We start from the raw sequence: 16,848 nt of genomic DNA, 5'->3' as shown, positions 1-16,848 counted from the left end.
ATGCATCATAAAAACAGCTTGCTCTAACTATTTTGTATCTCTGGCATGAAGCCTACTGCAAACATTGGGTAAGATCACAGGCACACAGCATTGCCATTGTCTCCAAAAATGGTTTTGTTCAGAAACATTATGCTTCTCTGCTCACGTAAGATGACCGTGTTTCAAGACGACTCAGAGCCTTCCAGAAAATACGCTGGTGCACTTATCTGCATTAGTGAATATATTTTGAAGGCTCAAGTCCCCCTCAGAGTTCAGTTTACAGCCTGCTGGCATAATTTGTGTCTCAAATCTGCTATATTTCCTAATGAGACTAGAGAACCACATAGACGAACTTACTTGAAAAAGATAAAAACAGCTTTATGTTTTGAAACAAGCAGTGCTTTATTTTCATGGTATGAATAATTAAAATAGGATAATGCTAAAGTACAAGGAACAAATATAATGGAATAAAAGTGACAATTTTACAACTGAGAGAGACCTGCCACACTAAAGCAGTATGACAATCCATCTAGTCTACAGTTCCTGACAGAGGTCAGCCTATACACCAGCATAGATGTGCACAAGGTCACATTCATGTGAGTATGAATTTGCTATGCTGTTAAAAAAGATGACTCAGTGGATCCCGAAACCTTTCAGCTGATCTAACCTTTACCAATAGCAGAAATAAATATCAAAGAACATGACCCTTAGGTAGTAGTTACTGGAGCATAAAATGCTACAAATGTGCACAGGGATTGTCTATCCAAATGCTGCCCCAACACATGCTAAAGGCAAACCCTGGCTGCCTGAACTGGCTATGCTGGTTTCACTCTGTTTAAGGACTTCCTTACACCAGGGAGAAATGCAGCATCTTCTGATTTCTGCCACTAAGTGGTGCAAAGCAGCCAGAAGGTGAGTAAATGAATTTTCACATTATTTCTTCTCTGCTGCTTTGGATGCAACCTGCCTCAGGGACAAAAATCTGTAACAAATACCTGAAATCAATGTGCCTGCCACTTTGCTGCCACAAGTGTTCAATTTTTCACTTCATCTCATTTTTAGTTTAGGTATGAATCCTACAAACAATTGTATTCACATTAATTTTGCAGGATCAGAGCCTTGAGGCAGTAACTGTCTTTCACCGTATGTTCACATAAGACTCAAGGCTACTGGAGGCAGCTCAAACCCACAACAGTAACTCAACAAAATGCAAGTTAACTGATCTGTAAAGATGAAGCCAAACAACATTAGAAATCAGCACAAGTGCAGAAGTCTTTACAATGCATTTGTTTTTAATAAATATTTAGCAATGGTTCCTATTCACTCAAATCCGCTCCCTTTATACAACACAGCCATGCTACTCAGGAAAGCAGCCTTAGTGAAGCCACTGCTTTTAACTCCTACTTGTCCCGCAGAGTCAACAACACTGGAAAGGCAAGGAAGATTTTAATCCAACACATGCATTACCAACACCATTCTACTGTGGCTGCCAGTTACACTGCACAGGTGTGTAACTCCACAGATGTCGCAATGAAACACTAATTTCACAGCAAGGGCCTACTTTGGCCCACACCACCACCATCATATTATCTTTGCCTTTCAGTGTCAGAAGCTGTTAGGAGTGCAAGCAGCCCTCCTAGATATCAGTTTGGTCCTTAAAGGTGGCAGTCTTAATTATGCGGGGCATAGTTAATAAGAATTCATTGCAAAACAGCAACTCACAAAATGCCACTGCTGAAAGCAAATCTGACCCTCAGGCTGCACTCTGTTATCTCTACAATCGCCTGATGCAGTTGCACAAAGTAACAAGAAAGTAGCATAGCAAGACTAGGCACAGTTCTAGGAGCTGTGGCTTAAAACCAGAGCTCCTTCTGCTTCAACAGACACTTCAAACACCCTCATATCTGACTTTTAAAAGCACAAGTTTAACAAATCATTTTAAATCCCACTCTAAATAAACAGTCACAGTTTGCCACAACTGAATGAATGACGCAGCCTGGGATTAGCAGGCACTGCACAGAGGTTGTTTAGCAGAAGACTGCTCAGTTTTCCATGGCTAAAATTTTTGAGATGCCAGCTCAAGTCCACTAGAGATGATTAGCTCAGGTGTGGCACCATGAACAACTGCATTGGTCTGTAACCAGAGAAAGTAAGACCTACTAAACTCAGCTCTGGGTGTCTCCTGAAAACGGGGAGAGTAGGACACTACCTGCATTACCATTTTTCCAACACTTGGAAAAAATAATCAACTACTTCTACTCAGTTCAAGAGGAATGTAGAATCAGTATTTCAAGTGCAGCAGATGCTGCCGACATCCTGCATAACGCGCCAAATCCCTGACTGAATCGGAGTAAGAGACATGCTGCATGAGTTGGTTACTGGATATCAAAAGCAAAAGCATTGGTTATTGCATGGTCAAACTGACCTTCAACTGGCCTAGGATCAGAATAGTAATAAGATGCCCTAGAATTTATACCTGGCACAGCCTGCACAAGAAATAATACAGATATACATAACTATTGTTGCTTATGTCTTTATTTCACTAATTAAAATTTGTTCAGATTCAATAGCAGTGCAAGAGGCTGGGCTGCAACTCATCTGTAACAACATTATTTATCCCTGCACAACACAGAAACCCCTGTTAGGATGGCTTTTTCATTGTCAGGCTAGCTTTAGTGCAACATAAAGGCAATATACAAGTTGCACCTGTGAAATCTACTTCCTATAAAAACAAGGATTCTAGCTAGAAAGTAGAGTAACAGGATTGCAAACTCTTTTCTTCCTGTTAAGTAACATTATTTGCCTAAGGATAGTCTTCTAACTACCACATAAAATGGAAAGATTTTCAGCAACTCTAACAAATTACTGGATGTGGCTGAAGCTACAGGAGGAAAGGAACAAAAAAAGCTAAAAATCAGGAGCAACATTCCATGGATTTAAGTCAAAAACACTTGACAAAAGTTTTAAACTACCTCGCTAAAGGAAGGGGGGGGGGGGAAACACACACACACACACACACACACACACACCTCTTGACACCTTCTGTAGATGTACCACCATCTCATCAGCCCCTTAAGCCTGTAATCTAGGCATCATCTTCTCTGTAGACTTCCCAACAGGCTCTTCTATCCAGCCTGAATATTAACTCTACTTTCTTATGTTCCAATCCATGCTCACAAACAGCATGATCAGCCAGGTTCCATGAACTGGATTCTCAAGCACTACAGTATTTTTTCCCCACAGCCAGGAACACTTCCTAAAAGACACCACAAACTCACAAGACTTAAAAGTGAATTTTTTTTAAAAAAAATAGTAATTCAAGACCTGTTCTAGAGCTTTATATAAAAACAATATTACAAAAATCATTGTAGAGAACTTCTATATTTACACATACAGCACTAAAACAAAACAGTTTCACAATCCTGTGAAAGGATTAACTGCTTTTTTATTAAAGATACTAATTTTAAAACAAAAGCAGAGTCCTTAAAGCCTGAGAAGCTTAGAAGTTATGAAAATACTTCTAAAAATCTGTTACAAAACTGATGAAAAATTTAATTAGTACCCACCACCGCACTGGAACCAAGTAGTTACAAAACTTATTGTGACATTTTATGCATAGAACCAGAGCATTGCTTTAGCTTTTCTAAAATTAAACCTCAAATAGACCTTTGTTTCAATTGAAATCCAGGCATCTATTTTCAGTTCTCCATTGTCCAAGATATTTCAAACAGATAAATGGAACCATTTTCTTTGAGCAAGACTACAGATGTGAGTCCCTAATGGCATAATTATAGTATGGTTACATAGAAGTTCAAGCTAATGAGAAACATCAACATGTAACTATTTTCTGTTTCTACCAGTTAATGACAGACTAGGAAGATAACCACATTCCTTATTAAGAGAAAATAATCACAGCATGGAATCCAAGACTGAGTATATGTTAGACATTAAGATTACTATTAACTTCAACAGGACAATTACTTCCATTTAGAATCTGCTATAATCACAAACACACTTTGATCATTTCTTGATCCTCAGCCACAGCTTGCTTACATTGAAATATGCCAGTATTTCCGGACTGGGAGTGTACCTAGCACATAGACTTCCACAGAGATGTCACATGCCCATTTATCACTGAATTAGCATTAGTTTTGCATTTCAAATATATTAAAAGTCTTCCAGCAAAGTTGTGGGTTTTTTGTTTTGGTTTGTTTTTTGTTTTTTAAGAACCACCAAGTATGTATACTAGATAGTGGAGAAGGTTAACACCGTCTAGATCATACAAGATACTAACTTACTTCATGAGACAGAAATGAGTATGAAGCATTTCATAAGCAAGGACTACAATGGCTTGGATAACAGAGTGAGTATTTTCAAAAACTTACTCATTTGACACACAAAATGGATAACATTTGATTTCTCCAAGAAGTCGGCACACAAATTTATTTAGCTGACAACTCACAGGAGGTGTGGTAGACAGAAATGCGCAGAATTTGTTCTTTTCCTTTTATTGGGCAATTCACTTGAGGTCACCACACCTATTTCAAAACTCAGCTTTGCATAGTTTGTCTTCTCCACCTTATTGTCACAGTTGTTCAACAAATGCACTTATCTGAATTAATTCAGAACTAGAAATGTAGTTTACTTTTTGTTTCAGTGCACAAATACTTTATCAGTAAACTGAAATCATTCCTGTAAGTTCTTGCACCTGACCTCAGCCAGGTCACACTTGCATCAGGCTGCCGCCTTACCTCAAACCGCAACAGCTAAGCAGCTTGAACAAGTTCCTCCACTCTTTCCCAAGAGCAACAACAACTTACACCATGACAGACATGCTGGGCAAGTCAAACACAGCCCCACCTTTTCCTGATGCGATGAGAACTTTCATGTCATGACATAATCTTGCAAGCTTTACCCCGAATTTTATCCTGCACAAAACAGGATGAATCTCCACTTCCCAAAGTATTTGTTCTAAAGAGAAAACCTCAGAAGATTCTACTACCAGCTTAGTATCATCTGTTTTGGTTGTGCAAGTGATCCAATCATTAACAGCAAAAACTCCCAAGTCTAAATTTTAACCCTCATCCCAGGAGCTTCAGCTACGCAAAGGTCAGACTGGAAATTAAAGTCTCCTTTCCCAGAAAAATTCCCTCATTCTCTGGAACGCCTGTAAGTAATACAAAGAACATACTCCTGAACAACCAAATACAATTATTAGTTAATACACCTAAAGATGGTAAATGTAGACTTAAGACCATATTCAATTCTATTAAGCCTTTTCCCTTCCTATACTTCCATTCCCCCACATAATGGATTTTTTTCAGATAAACGAAGTGAAAATACTGGGACAGCGTTATTTTAATCTCATTAAATAGTTATATCCTGGAGATAGCTATTGAAGTCTCCCCAAACTCAAAATGTGACATTAGTATCTAGTTCCACCAAGATGCCAGCAGCTTGCTACTATTCTTTACAGCCCAAAAGAAAGTCCTCTCCCAAGATGCACATTTCACATTATAGTAAAACACCCTAAAGTAATTCCAGAATACAGATGTATTTCTTAAATTCAGTAGATTAGGTGACTTAGCAACTCAACCTGTAAACACTGGGAATCCACTGATTAAGTCTAAAATGCTCGATTATGCACAGAAAAAAAGATTTGGAAGCCACTGTTTCCTAATGCAGCAAAAGGAAGATGCTCTGCAGAAAAGCAAAATGACCGTTTAGGATTGCTTAATATTTAAGGCCAATCTTTACCCAAAAAAATTTTTCTGCTTTTCTGACAAGAAGCCACACTGAAAAGTTTATTTTATATTTTTATTGTATGCCAAAGTTCATTAAAGATGGGGTTTTGCTTGTATACAAGTTGCTCAAAAATTGTATTTAGGCAGAGATCCATTAGCAATCTGACTTATTTGAAAGCATATGTTTAAGTTCAACCAGGCCACAAAAATAATATCATGTACAAGCAATAACTAAAAAGAGCTGCAAGGTTCAAGAAGTTTCCAAGTATTACAGATCTTGTGATCTCAACAGGTAATTTAAAAAATAAATCAAATAAAAGCAGTCACAATATAAAATAGCAGCTCCATGTAGCTTTTTCAAGTTTTAACTTTATTCAGAAAGTGACACTTAGTTCAGTTTGCCTCATTCTTTGAAGCTTCATCGAAGTTTTCAACAAGATCTAGAAAAAGAAAAATATTGAAATTAGTGTTACCCACTTCTGCTTTGCCTAATGTATTTTCTTTCCGAAGTTTTAGTTTGTATGAAGTACTTATGATGTAAAAAACCTTCAGCTTATAAAATACAGACCTAGCAACATTTAAGAGCTTCATGGTTCATTCTTCTTATTTAAAAGAAGAAATTTTAGGCGCTTCATTATAAAGCACAACTCTATGTACTTTTAGCTTTGTTATACTCACCACTGAGCAAAGGGCAGATATAGTGAAAGGTTTCTTCCCACCCTTCTTACTGAACACAAAAGTAATTGTTATGTTAGCCATAACTACTACTTCTACAAAGAACTAAAATGCTATCTCAAACTAATAATCCATCCAGTCTCACATGATATCTGAAAACTGCCAGTACTGGATGCTCTAGCGTGTAAAACCTCCACAGTCAGTAACGACAGGATAACTCGTCCACAGAAATGTTTTAATATTCTTTCTTCCTTTCCTTTGCCCAATATTTGCTACACATGTCATCTCTCAGCAAGATTCACAACTTCCTTTTCCTCCATTTCATGTTTGTTCTTACCTGGAACTTCATCATCATCGTCTTCACCAGTAGCAAGTGGTGCTTTTCCATCCACAGCTGCAACAGCAAGTAGTTCAAAAGTATCATTCAAGCTCACCATAAGCATCTTGGTTACAAAGTTGGGGTTTTTTTTTTTGGGGGGGGGGGGGGGTGTTGTTTTTTTAAAAAAAACAAACAAACTTTATCAAAAAGGCTGAACTGAACTCCCATGCTCCATACTGTTCCCCCGCTGAATACAAATTTACAGTGATCAGTAACAAAAGGAATGTGAACTTCCTAGGTACATGTTCAAAGACAACCCAGCAAGGAAATGAGAGGATGCATGCTACAACCAATTTACTAGTCCGCATCTTGCAACTACATCATGTTGAGTCATTTGTGGGGTAATAATTTTTTGCTACAAGTGCAAAGTCTGGGATTTTATCCTTTCCTCTTAACAGCAGTTTGATGTATTGACTACTCAGTGGTTCTCAAAGTCTACCTATTTTACAACATCAACAAGAAAAAGAATGGATTCAAGTCTTTCTTATGAGCCTAGACCTTCAAGGAAAACTAAGCTGTAACTGTTAAGCTGCAGGCAGACACAGATAACTAGAGGCAGTTAAAGATATTGTTCCCTGGCAAAGTCAGTGGAACTGGATGTGCAGTTTTACATTTAGGTGGTAGAGGCAGTCACATGTTCTGGTCCACATCTCTGCTGACACAGTAACTTAACTATTCCAATTATATTTGCTAGAGCTAACTAGGCTCAACCATGCCCATTCTAGCAGACCAATGAACATCTGTGAAACTGCAGTAGTATAATGCTAAGAATAGATACCTCAGGGTCTTGGGTGCCTGTGCCACAACTTTTACTGATATTCTTAGCTGTACTACCTAGGCTGAGCTGTCTCAAACTCTCAATCATCTCGGTTTATCCAAATTAATCTCTCTCAATTTTCAAGAAAAGCATGAGGAAAGAAATGGATTCACACCAGATCTCCAAAATCACTGTACCCTGTTTTCTAGAGAACTAAAATAAAAGAATCTATAATCTTGAGTCTGAAAGAGCTTGGGACAAGGTCATTGTGAACCCTCCTTTTGTTTTGAACAACAGAAAGCTGTTACAGCTTTAATGCATCTAAGTGTCAAGTACTACATTTTAAAACTGAACCATGTTATTTCCTCTATAAAATTCACAGGATGTACTTAATAGTAAAAGCTTTAATTGGCTTAGAAGCTAATATCCTAAATTGTCTGTATTCTCTCTCACCCACAAGACCAGACTAAGTTTACTTTAGTACCTGCAAAAGCAATCATCACTGACAGTTCAACTCTTTGATGTTAGACTTCCAAATCTAGTAAACAATGCTGAATGGAAAGTTTTGTGCAACTGCTCTGGCATCCATCCAAAGTGGAAAGTGACAGCTATTTACCAGGTCATGTAAAACAAGCACTTTAAATAAGCTTCCTTAATATTAAACTGTGCAATTTTGCCTGTCTTAGATATCCCCACCTTGTTACTAGAAGAAAGCTGGGGTCTACTATCATCTTAAGAGATCATTTTAAATCCTCCAGGTTTTCTCACTGTCCTATTCCTACCACAAGGAAGTCACTCAAGTGACATTAGGAAGGTGAGATCTGAACTCCATGTGGAAAGAAGCACTGTACCCACCTCCTGAAGACTACTTTTAGCAAGATTTCTTTTAAGGTGGGGAATTGATGGGAGGCAAGTAGCATAAACTTTAGGAATGGAAATAGAGGTTGAATCTATCATGAGAATGAAAATCAGACACCAAATCTCCTCAAAGCTAAGAATGAGAAGATCAATAATAAAAAATTATTTTTTACAAAAGCATGTCTTTGCTGGCAACAAAGCACAAAAAGAAGATATGCAAACACCAAGCCCATTACTACCAGGAACCGGACAGCTTCATAAGCCTCTCTTTCTCTGTGTTTAAGATATTCTATACCTTGGAGGGAATGGACTTCAAATTTTTGAGAATAGGAACCAGGAAGACCCTACATGCAGGAAATGGGGAATGTTCCCAGCATCAATAAGCCCTGCACCCCCAATTCTCACCCTGCTGCAGCAGCACCTTTTCCAAACACCCCATGCTTAAGGGCCTCATCCACTTTTCCCTCCTGCATTTTTAGGGAGAACAGATGTTCAGGTTCTCTTACTAACTTAAGAATTTAGACAAGGAAGTTGGTGTATCTAGCTTAATGCTCATGCCAGTCCTGTTCTCTACGGTTTTATATACACAGATGTTGTAACGTCTTTCCTTACAAATACTGCGTATTGGCTATCAAAAAAGCCTATGCAGGAAGAAATATCTGCACCACACCTCATAGGAGCAAAGCAGTAGCAAGACTTCTTAAAACCTCAAGCCCGCCCTCAATTTACTTATGTTCTCATTCGAGCTGTCAAAACAAACATGCTCAAAGCAAATCTTTTTTGAAAGCCTAACTCTTCTAGAGTAATTGATCTATCTAGTATTATCATAGTCCTAGACCAACTGCAGCTACACAAGTAAGTTACATATGTCAGCTGCCATCATAAAATGTATTCAAGGTTCAACTTACGTTGCTTGGGTAGGGCTTCTGCCAGTCTCCTCAGGCTGGTCAGACTGTCAGCTCCGAGCTGATTTAAGATGCTAGGAAGCATTTCTGTCAGCTGCTTTGTCTCAGCGTGGCCGGTGATAGTGAAAGTATTAGCAGCCAGAGATGCCTGAACTTTAGGGTTATTGAAGTGAATGACTGTTCCTTGGTTGGTAAACATATTTACCTGCAAGAAAAATTCCATATTTCAAGTAGTTCTCCATCATGTTTTCAATTTAACAGGAAACTAGCTGAAGCTGCTAAAGCTCCACAGACTTGTTGGCAATTTACAGACAAACTTACTTACCAGCAAATTCATTTTGATACATTTTATGTTTCTATATTAAATTAAGCATCTTTTTTCCTTAAAAGAAATTACCTCTTCAATACCAGAAATATTGTTGACTCCCAGTTTCTTTAAAGAGAACTGAAGTTTCTTGTCATCTGCTGTAGCTGTTCTGTGGACAACCTTCTTCTTTCTGCGGGCAGTACCCTTCAGGGGAAAAAAGAAGTTACAAATTAATTAGTTCTTCACAAACTCTAACCCACAGGGCCACATAACTATTCTGCAGCTATCTACAAATCAAGTTACAAATACAAAGTTCCATTTCTGTGTTACGGCACACACAACTCCACCCCTCCCACTGCTACTAGGCAAGCTTTGCCTGGTTGTTAGAAGTAGCAGAAAATTTTAGGAACCAATGCACCAAAGAGCCAAAGTTTTCATGGGGATTCTGCAGCACCCTGTTCTGAAAAGAAAGTAAGCTTATCCTTCCTTGTTGTAGCCAGATTTTGATATAGGAAATCAGAGACTACCAAGTTACCAACACATCATAAACAAATGAATACAAGAAAACTCTGAACACTGCATTTTTATTCCAAATACACATCTCCATCTGATGGACTTATACATACATATTTGTAAAACACTTCCATTTTGCCAAAATATTTAATAAAGTACTCATAAGTAGTATTCTAGACCACCTCTGTTTAGAAAGAGAAACATAACACAAAGTGAAAGTTCCTCTAGAGAACCAGAGCCCTAGATTTCTCCAAGGATATAACTGACCCATATTAGAAGATACTGGTATCTACCAAAAAGAAAAAAGTACCATTCTGTATTTTCTGGCATGTTCATAAGCCTTCAGTAAAATATGTCACAAAACATCTAGGAAGAGGTTAAGGAATTAAGTTCCCTTTTGATACACTCTCACTACTAATCTAAGTCCAGCTGTTTCAGTTTCTGGTCTGTTACATGCTAGCAACATGAAAATGTTGATGCCCAACTGTCTGAATGGCTACAATACCGAGCGAACTGATAGAAATTAAAAAGTTGGGTGGACACCAACACCTCTAACATAGTCCAATTACAAACAATAAGAAATGTTAATAGACAAGTCCAGGCGAAACCAGCACTTGGAAGATTACAACTCCAAGGTTAGGTCTTTAGAGAGCTTGATACTCATTCCCTACTACCATCGGGTGAGCACACACAGCAATCTGAAAACTGCTAAAAGCAGAAAGAATTAAGTACCTTGTCTACATAGAAACTGAGCCACATAAACGCTACCTAAGTCTCTCAGGACAAAAGACCTTTTGAATTAATTTCAAAAATTATGTCTTGCATAAGTCATTTACATTATGGAAAACATACCCACTTTATACCAGTATGAACGAGTATGAACAAGTAAGAACAAATATCAAACTTCAGACAATCTGAATCTAGCTGAAATGAAGAGCTACCATTTTCATCTTTATTAATTTAAGCTTCTAAAGATGATTTGCAGTAAGCAAATTCTATCCTGATCATGCTGAGGCATGCTATTTCCACAGCTCTACTTCTGTATTAAAGAAGAATGGGTGCAGGCAGGCCACAAATGCAACACAATCTACACTGATTCATCTGCCAGTCCTCCTCTAAAAAGATTTGGAAGAAAAGTCGTGACATTTAGCTGTAGCAATATCCTACAAAAATCTCAAGCTTCACATAACAAAGAATTACAATACTCATCCACCTAAATACAATAGATAGAGTATTTTTAAGGCCTGCAACCTTGCAATGTCACGAAAATCTTCCAGCAGAAACAAAAGCGTAGCCTTTTCTTATGATAAGGAGAATTGACTCTTCCCCTTCTCCTCCTCCATTCCCAAAGTAAAATATCTGTCTCGGTTGATTTGGCAACACTGCCCTGAAGAATTCTAGTAGCAATTTCCAGTTATAAAACAAAACTCAGGCTCAAGTATTCAAACAATTTCACAAACTAATCTGAAAACTGAATGATGGCGCTGTCAACATATTCTAAGGTTCGTTTAATGTCTCTAAAAGACCTACAGTGCCCCAAGAACTATTTGCTTAGTTGCAGTAAAAGGTGTAATCTGGATGCATACTTTCAAGTGACCAATGTTAAAAACCTCTGTAGACAACACACCTAATACACATGCAATCATCACTATGATACAGCAGTTTTCTGCTCAAAAAGTACCCCATACACAGGATATGGGGAACTACCACATCTGATTTAAGGCTGCCTAAATCTCTTTCTACAGGAAAAACTCTCAACCCATGAATGAAAGCTACCAAAAACTCCATCAATAAGAATTATGTTGAATAGTTTCATTCTGAAATATTCTGTTTGTTTCTTCAATATAAACAAGTTCTTGCTGTAAAAACTCAAACTGGAATTTAAACATTTACTAGCACAAGACTGACCGTGTTCCCAATACTTCTTTGCTTCCAGATTATCACACACCTACATAAGTTCAGACATCACAATAAAATATAAAGATCTTCCAAACATTTTATGCCTTCCAATTCCACAATAATAAGATTAGGGCAACTACAGAAATTCCAAATTTGTCCTGAATGGCAAAAAAATCCCACGGACAACTTAACGACTCGTGACTAGGGTTTGGAACATAACCCTCAACATTCTGCAATGAAAACTCTGCCTGAACTCGCTTACTGTAAGCTCTACTTACTTCAAGTTGTAAAGACCTCCTAATATAGCCTGTACAAGAACATGAACAGCAAACTCAGATAGAAATAGAGAGAGATTAAGTCATTACATTCTGCTTCTGCTGAACTGACTAGGGATTGCCACAGCCGCACAGGTTCCCCGGGACCGTCCAGCAGAGCTGGGCGCCCTCAGGGCTGCTCCCACCCGCTTTTGAGGACTTGGCGTCCTAGGCCCGCGCGGGGCGGCGGGGAGGGCAGCGCCGCCTCGCAGGCCTGCAAGCAGCGAGGGAGGCTCCTACCTTGCCACCGATGCGCACTTGGGCCTGGAGCTTGGCGAGTTTCTCTTGGTTCATGATTGTTTCTTTCATCTGCGGAAGGAACGAGGGCTCCCGTGAGGCGGCGCAGGCCGCGGCGCGCCAGGCAGCGGGGGCAGCTGTGCGTGCGAGGGGCCCGCCGCCGCCCCCCCCCCGCGGCGGAAGGAGGCCCCAGGCCCGGCCGGGACGGGGCGCTGCTCGCGCCGCGGAGACGAGGCTCCCCTCAGGCCCGGCCCGTAACAGCCTTCCCTCCCCTAACCACCACCGCCGCCCGCGGGCCCGCAGCGCCCGGTCGCGGCACAGCCGCCCTCCGCGGTCTCCCCCGTACCTTCCCGGAGCGGGAGCGGCGCGGCCGGAGCGGAGCAAAGGCGAGAGCCGCGGGCAGGGACGCGGCGCCGAGCGCAGCACGCGGAGCGGAGCGAGATGGCGGCCGGAAGAGGGGCGCGGCGGCCGGCGGCACGCTCTACGCATGACGCACGCACGCACGCGCCGGCGGCCTCCCCCCGCCGCCGCTGCCCGTCCTCGCGCGCTGCGACCGCCGCGCCGGCAGGGTGCGCCCTCCGCGGAGCGCCCGGGCCAGGAGCAGGCCGCGGCGCCCCGGGCCCCGCTGGGCCGCGCTAGGCCCCGCTGGGCTGCGCTGGGCCCTCGGGCGGCGGTTGCCGGGGCGCTGCGGTAGCCCGTGGCCCCGCGCGGCCCGGCGAGCGCTCGGCGGCGGTGCGCGGGGCTGCGTGTGTGCTCGGCCCAGGGGGAGCGAGTAAAAGCAGCGTTTCCCGGGTGGGGCCGGTCCGTCCTGCAGTGTGGGTCGGCGCGTGCTGCCTTGGCGCGGGAGCGTGCTCCGCCTGCCGTGCTGACCCCCTCAGTCCCTTCCCGGCCTCCAGCACCTCCTGCTTTCTTCTTTAACCACCTCTTACAGTGCGTGCTGCCGCAGGGAGACGGGCCCGGTCCCTGCTCTTTTTGCTAGGAAACATTTAAATGTCGTGCTTGCTTTCTTGTTTATGTCACTGAAACATTGGCCTGCTATCCACGGCTTTTCTCCTTTCAGCTCTGAGCCTTGTGCTGCTCTTGTTCCTCCTTGTGATCCATCCCAGACGGCATCGCACAGAACAGGCTTCATAACATCACTTTTCGCTTGAACCTCGTTTGCTCTTTTTTCATGATCAAAGGCACACCATTCAAGGCTTTTTTTCAGGTCTGTGTGTAATCAGTCCTGACTATATATCTATTCACGTGTCTTTCTACTACTCTTCTTTCACTCTCCGTTTCTTGCTTGGACTTTGTACCCTCTTTTGTGTTATCAGTTACCTACAAACAACTGCTTTCTGCTTGTTGCTGAATGCACTCCCTTTGCACCCTCTTTCGCTCTCTTCAAGCTTTTTCCTACAGTGATATTTTACATCATTGAGGTCTTAGCATGCCCTTTTTTATACTGTTTTTGCAGTACCTGAGTCTTGCCCTGAGAACTAAATGCACAGCCCCAGTGCTCTCCTCGTGCTCAGACTTACTCCCGCATCTGAGTATTTGTAAAGTCAGTTGCTAAGGCTATGTTCTTCAGGGCAGAGATCATTTCATCACTGAAAAATTCATCCCTCCAAAGGTTTCTTGATGCGTGTAGTGCTGCCCACTCTGAGCAGCCTGGTGGGACTGATCCCTTGGTTACCCGGAGCGCACATGACGGACTCCAGCGGCCGCTCTCGCCATGGGGGAGCTGAGCCGTCCTCGCGCGCTGGGCCAACGGTGCACAGCACAGGCTTCCGCAGCAGAGCGGCAGAGGAAGGAGGCTGGCCCGCGGGCCCTGGCAGTGCTGCCCACACTCACCAGTGCCGCCAGGGAGGAGAAGCCCTGTAGCTCTGCCGTCCTGCCCCCACACTCACCACCCAGTGGGCCTTCTGTCGTCAGAAATATTACTGACCTGGCTAACTCGTCCTGGGTTTTGATGCCTTTTAAATCAGCTCTTCTCTGGATTATGCTGAATAAACTATTCCCTTTGGTTTTGTTGCTATAAGACTAAGTGAATACTAAACATATTAATCAATACAGAAGGATAGACTAAGGCTCCAATGTCAGTAATGGAGATAATAGTAAGGCCAGGGCTTTTTTTTTTTCAATATATTTGATTTGCTCTGATCTCTTCACTACACCAGAGATGAATGTTCATTTGTAATTGAGTTGCTTGGCATAGACGATTTTGTGGACTTTTGTAATTGGTGAAAATACGTGCTAAGCCTCAAGTAGCTTCGTCTAGTGGTGGTAAAAGGTCACAAAAGGGTAAGCTGCTGCTGAAGAGCAATCTGTGCCCCTCAGCAGAACTGAAACTTCTGACTGCAATGTTACAGCTGAAAATTACAGAGAAAAATGAAACAACTATAAAAGGGGGAAACTGCAGAAATTTGGTCCAGCATGTCTGGAAAATTTGGCCAGTGAAACGGCTTGCTCAGAGAAAAATGAGAAAATGCCCACGTGTACTCTCTGAACCAAATCCGGTATCTAGTTCGGAAGGGAAGGAACAAACGAAATCCAAAGATGGGGCTGGGGGGAAAGCTTCTGGAGGGCAGAGAGTTCATTCTGAACTGAAAAGAAAGTTTATTAATTTATTAGGGTATGAAATTGGCAGTGTACCTGCAGCAAAAGGGAGTAGAGCCAAGATGAAAAAAACTGAGTCACTGCAGGCCATTGAAAGAAGCAATAAATGGCTTCAGCTCCAGATTTATCACAATCTGCCATCAATATATAAGAAAGACTTCAGAATTACAAGGCCAATTGATGATTACAAACATGCAAAATGTTTTAATAGGCTGGAATACTGAAGTGAAAATGAATCACAGAGAGATTATTCCAAGATAGAAGCTGTAGAAAGTGCGGTCCCAGCTGTCAGCCCAGGATTAACTGGACTGGAGGTATGATCTCATATTCCCTCATGTGAGATTTTAAAGACAAATTATGCTGAAAACCACATCACTGAGTTATATCGAGAGTGAACTGAAGCAGCTCAAGAACTGCAGTTCAAGAGATTCTGTTAGATTAGGTTACATTTCCTGGAACAAACAGCAGACCTTCAAAAAATAAACTTTGCATCAGAGAAAAAGTATTTTAGAATGCTAAAATAGTATTGGCTCTTTTTCTCCAGTCCTTTTTGTGGAGTTGCATAATGAGAAACATAAACCTAAACCTGGACTTACTTGTAGCTGATGGACTTCTGTTGAGAAATGGAGTGGATCCAATGCCTGTAGTATTGAAACAGCATGAGCTCTGGGAGCATGTTATTTGTTTTGAAAAAGAGTGGAAATGAGGATCTCAAAATCATCAAAGAATATAAATTACTGAAGAAAAGTTCATTAGCTGCACAAAAGAAGCAGAGGAATGGAAAACAATCCAACAACCTACAGTTAAATTGGCTGCTTGTGAAAAAGCATCTCCTGAATTATGTGGAAGATTGAAACTGAAGAATGACCAAAGATGCTGTCAAAGTGCCAATGTAAAAGCTCCTCAAGGATATGGTCAGTGCTACACAAGTGATAATAGAGTACAATGAGCAAGGGGTGTTAAGTTAGTAACATATTCATGAAATAAATCACAGGTCATAAGTATAAATGATCAGCTAAAGTGGGGTAATATTTGTCCTGCTTGGCAGTGAACAAGAGGAGCACATATTCAATGTATTTTTCAGGCAGTGAAGGATATCTACCTGATACTCAAAGTCTTTTTAGGAAACAGTTGTTCAAAAGAATGTCACATTTGGCACTTGAGAACAAAAGCATATGGCACACCAACAGGGTAACACAGGGAATAATAAAGTTAGCACACCTAATGTCAATGCTCCAGGACGTTAGGGAAAAGTTGCTAGGTTATTTGGAAAAAATATGCATATACATTAGTAATTTAATGACGGAAAGTAACAACAGTCTGGCATAAAGGAGTGAAAGTGTTGAGAGAGATCAAAGGAAAAGAGACCACCTCCTAAAGGGTAGATGTAAGAATGACTAAAAAATTCTTAAATATTGAGAAGATACAAAATATATAAGCATTGAATGGGAGCCCAGAAGGGTGGAACTTAAGTACAGAGCTGTTTTAATCTCATATTTTAGAATATTTTACCATGTGCTGGTGAGCTGTAAGAAAATGGAGTAATCCATGATAGACATCAATGTCTAGGAAGAGCTAGAGCGCCTCAACAAAGAAGCAATGTCCTTTTCTCACCATGCTTGCAATTCTTAAACTCAGTGACCCAAAATACCAGGGTTTCAAGCCACATTAGAAGCCTCTCCT

General features: G+C 41.2%; 1 protein-coding gene across 1 annotated transcript; it reads right to left on the bottom strand.

Moving 5' to 3' along the window:
- Nucleotides 1-5,782: 5,782 nt before the first annotated feature.
- On the bottom strand, nt 5,783-13,071 carry LOC112987048 (transcription factor BTF3). The gene is made up of 6 exons (XM_026106725.2): nt 12,914-13,071; nt 12,571-12,639; nt 9,695-9,808; nt 9,301-9,502; nt 6,736-6,792; nt 5,783-6,163 (listed from the first exon to the last, which is right to left on the bottom strand). Exons 2-6 carry the CDS (start codon nt 12,637-12,639, stop codon nt 6,117-6,119), a joined length of 489 nt encoding a protein of 162 aa, XP_025962510.2. The 5' UTR covers nt 12,914-13,071; the 3' UTR covers nt 5,783-6,116.
- Between the last annotated feature and the right edge of the window lie 3,777 nt (nt 13,072-16,848).

Source organism: Dromaius novaehollandiae, chromosome W, assembly GCF_036370855.1.
Source record: "Dromaius novaehollandiae isolate bDroNov1 chromosome W, bDroNov1.hap1, whole genome shotgun sequence".
In the NCBI taxonomy this organism is placed as follows: domain Eukaryota; kingdom Metazoa; phylum Chordata; class Aves; order Casuariiformes; family Dromaiidae; genus Dromaius; species Dromaius novaehollandiae.
Note: the sequence above shows the minus strand (reverse complement) of the source record. Positions and strands in the feature narration are given on the sequence as shown.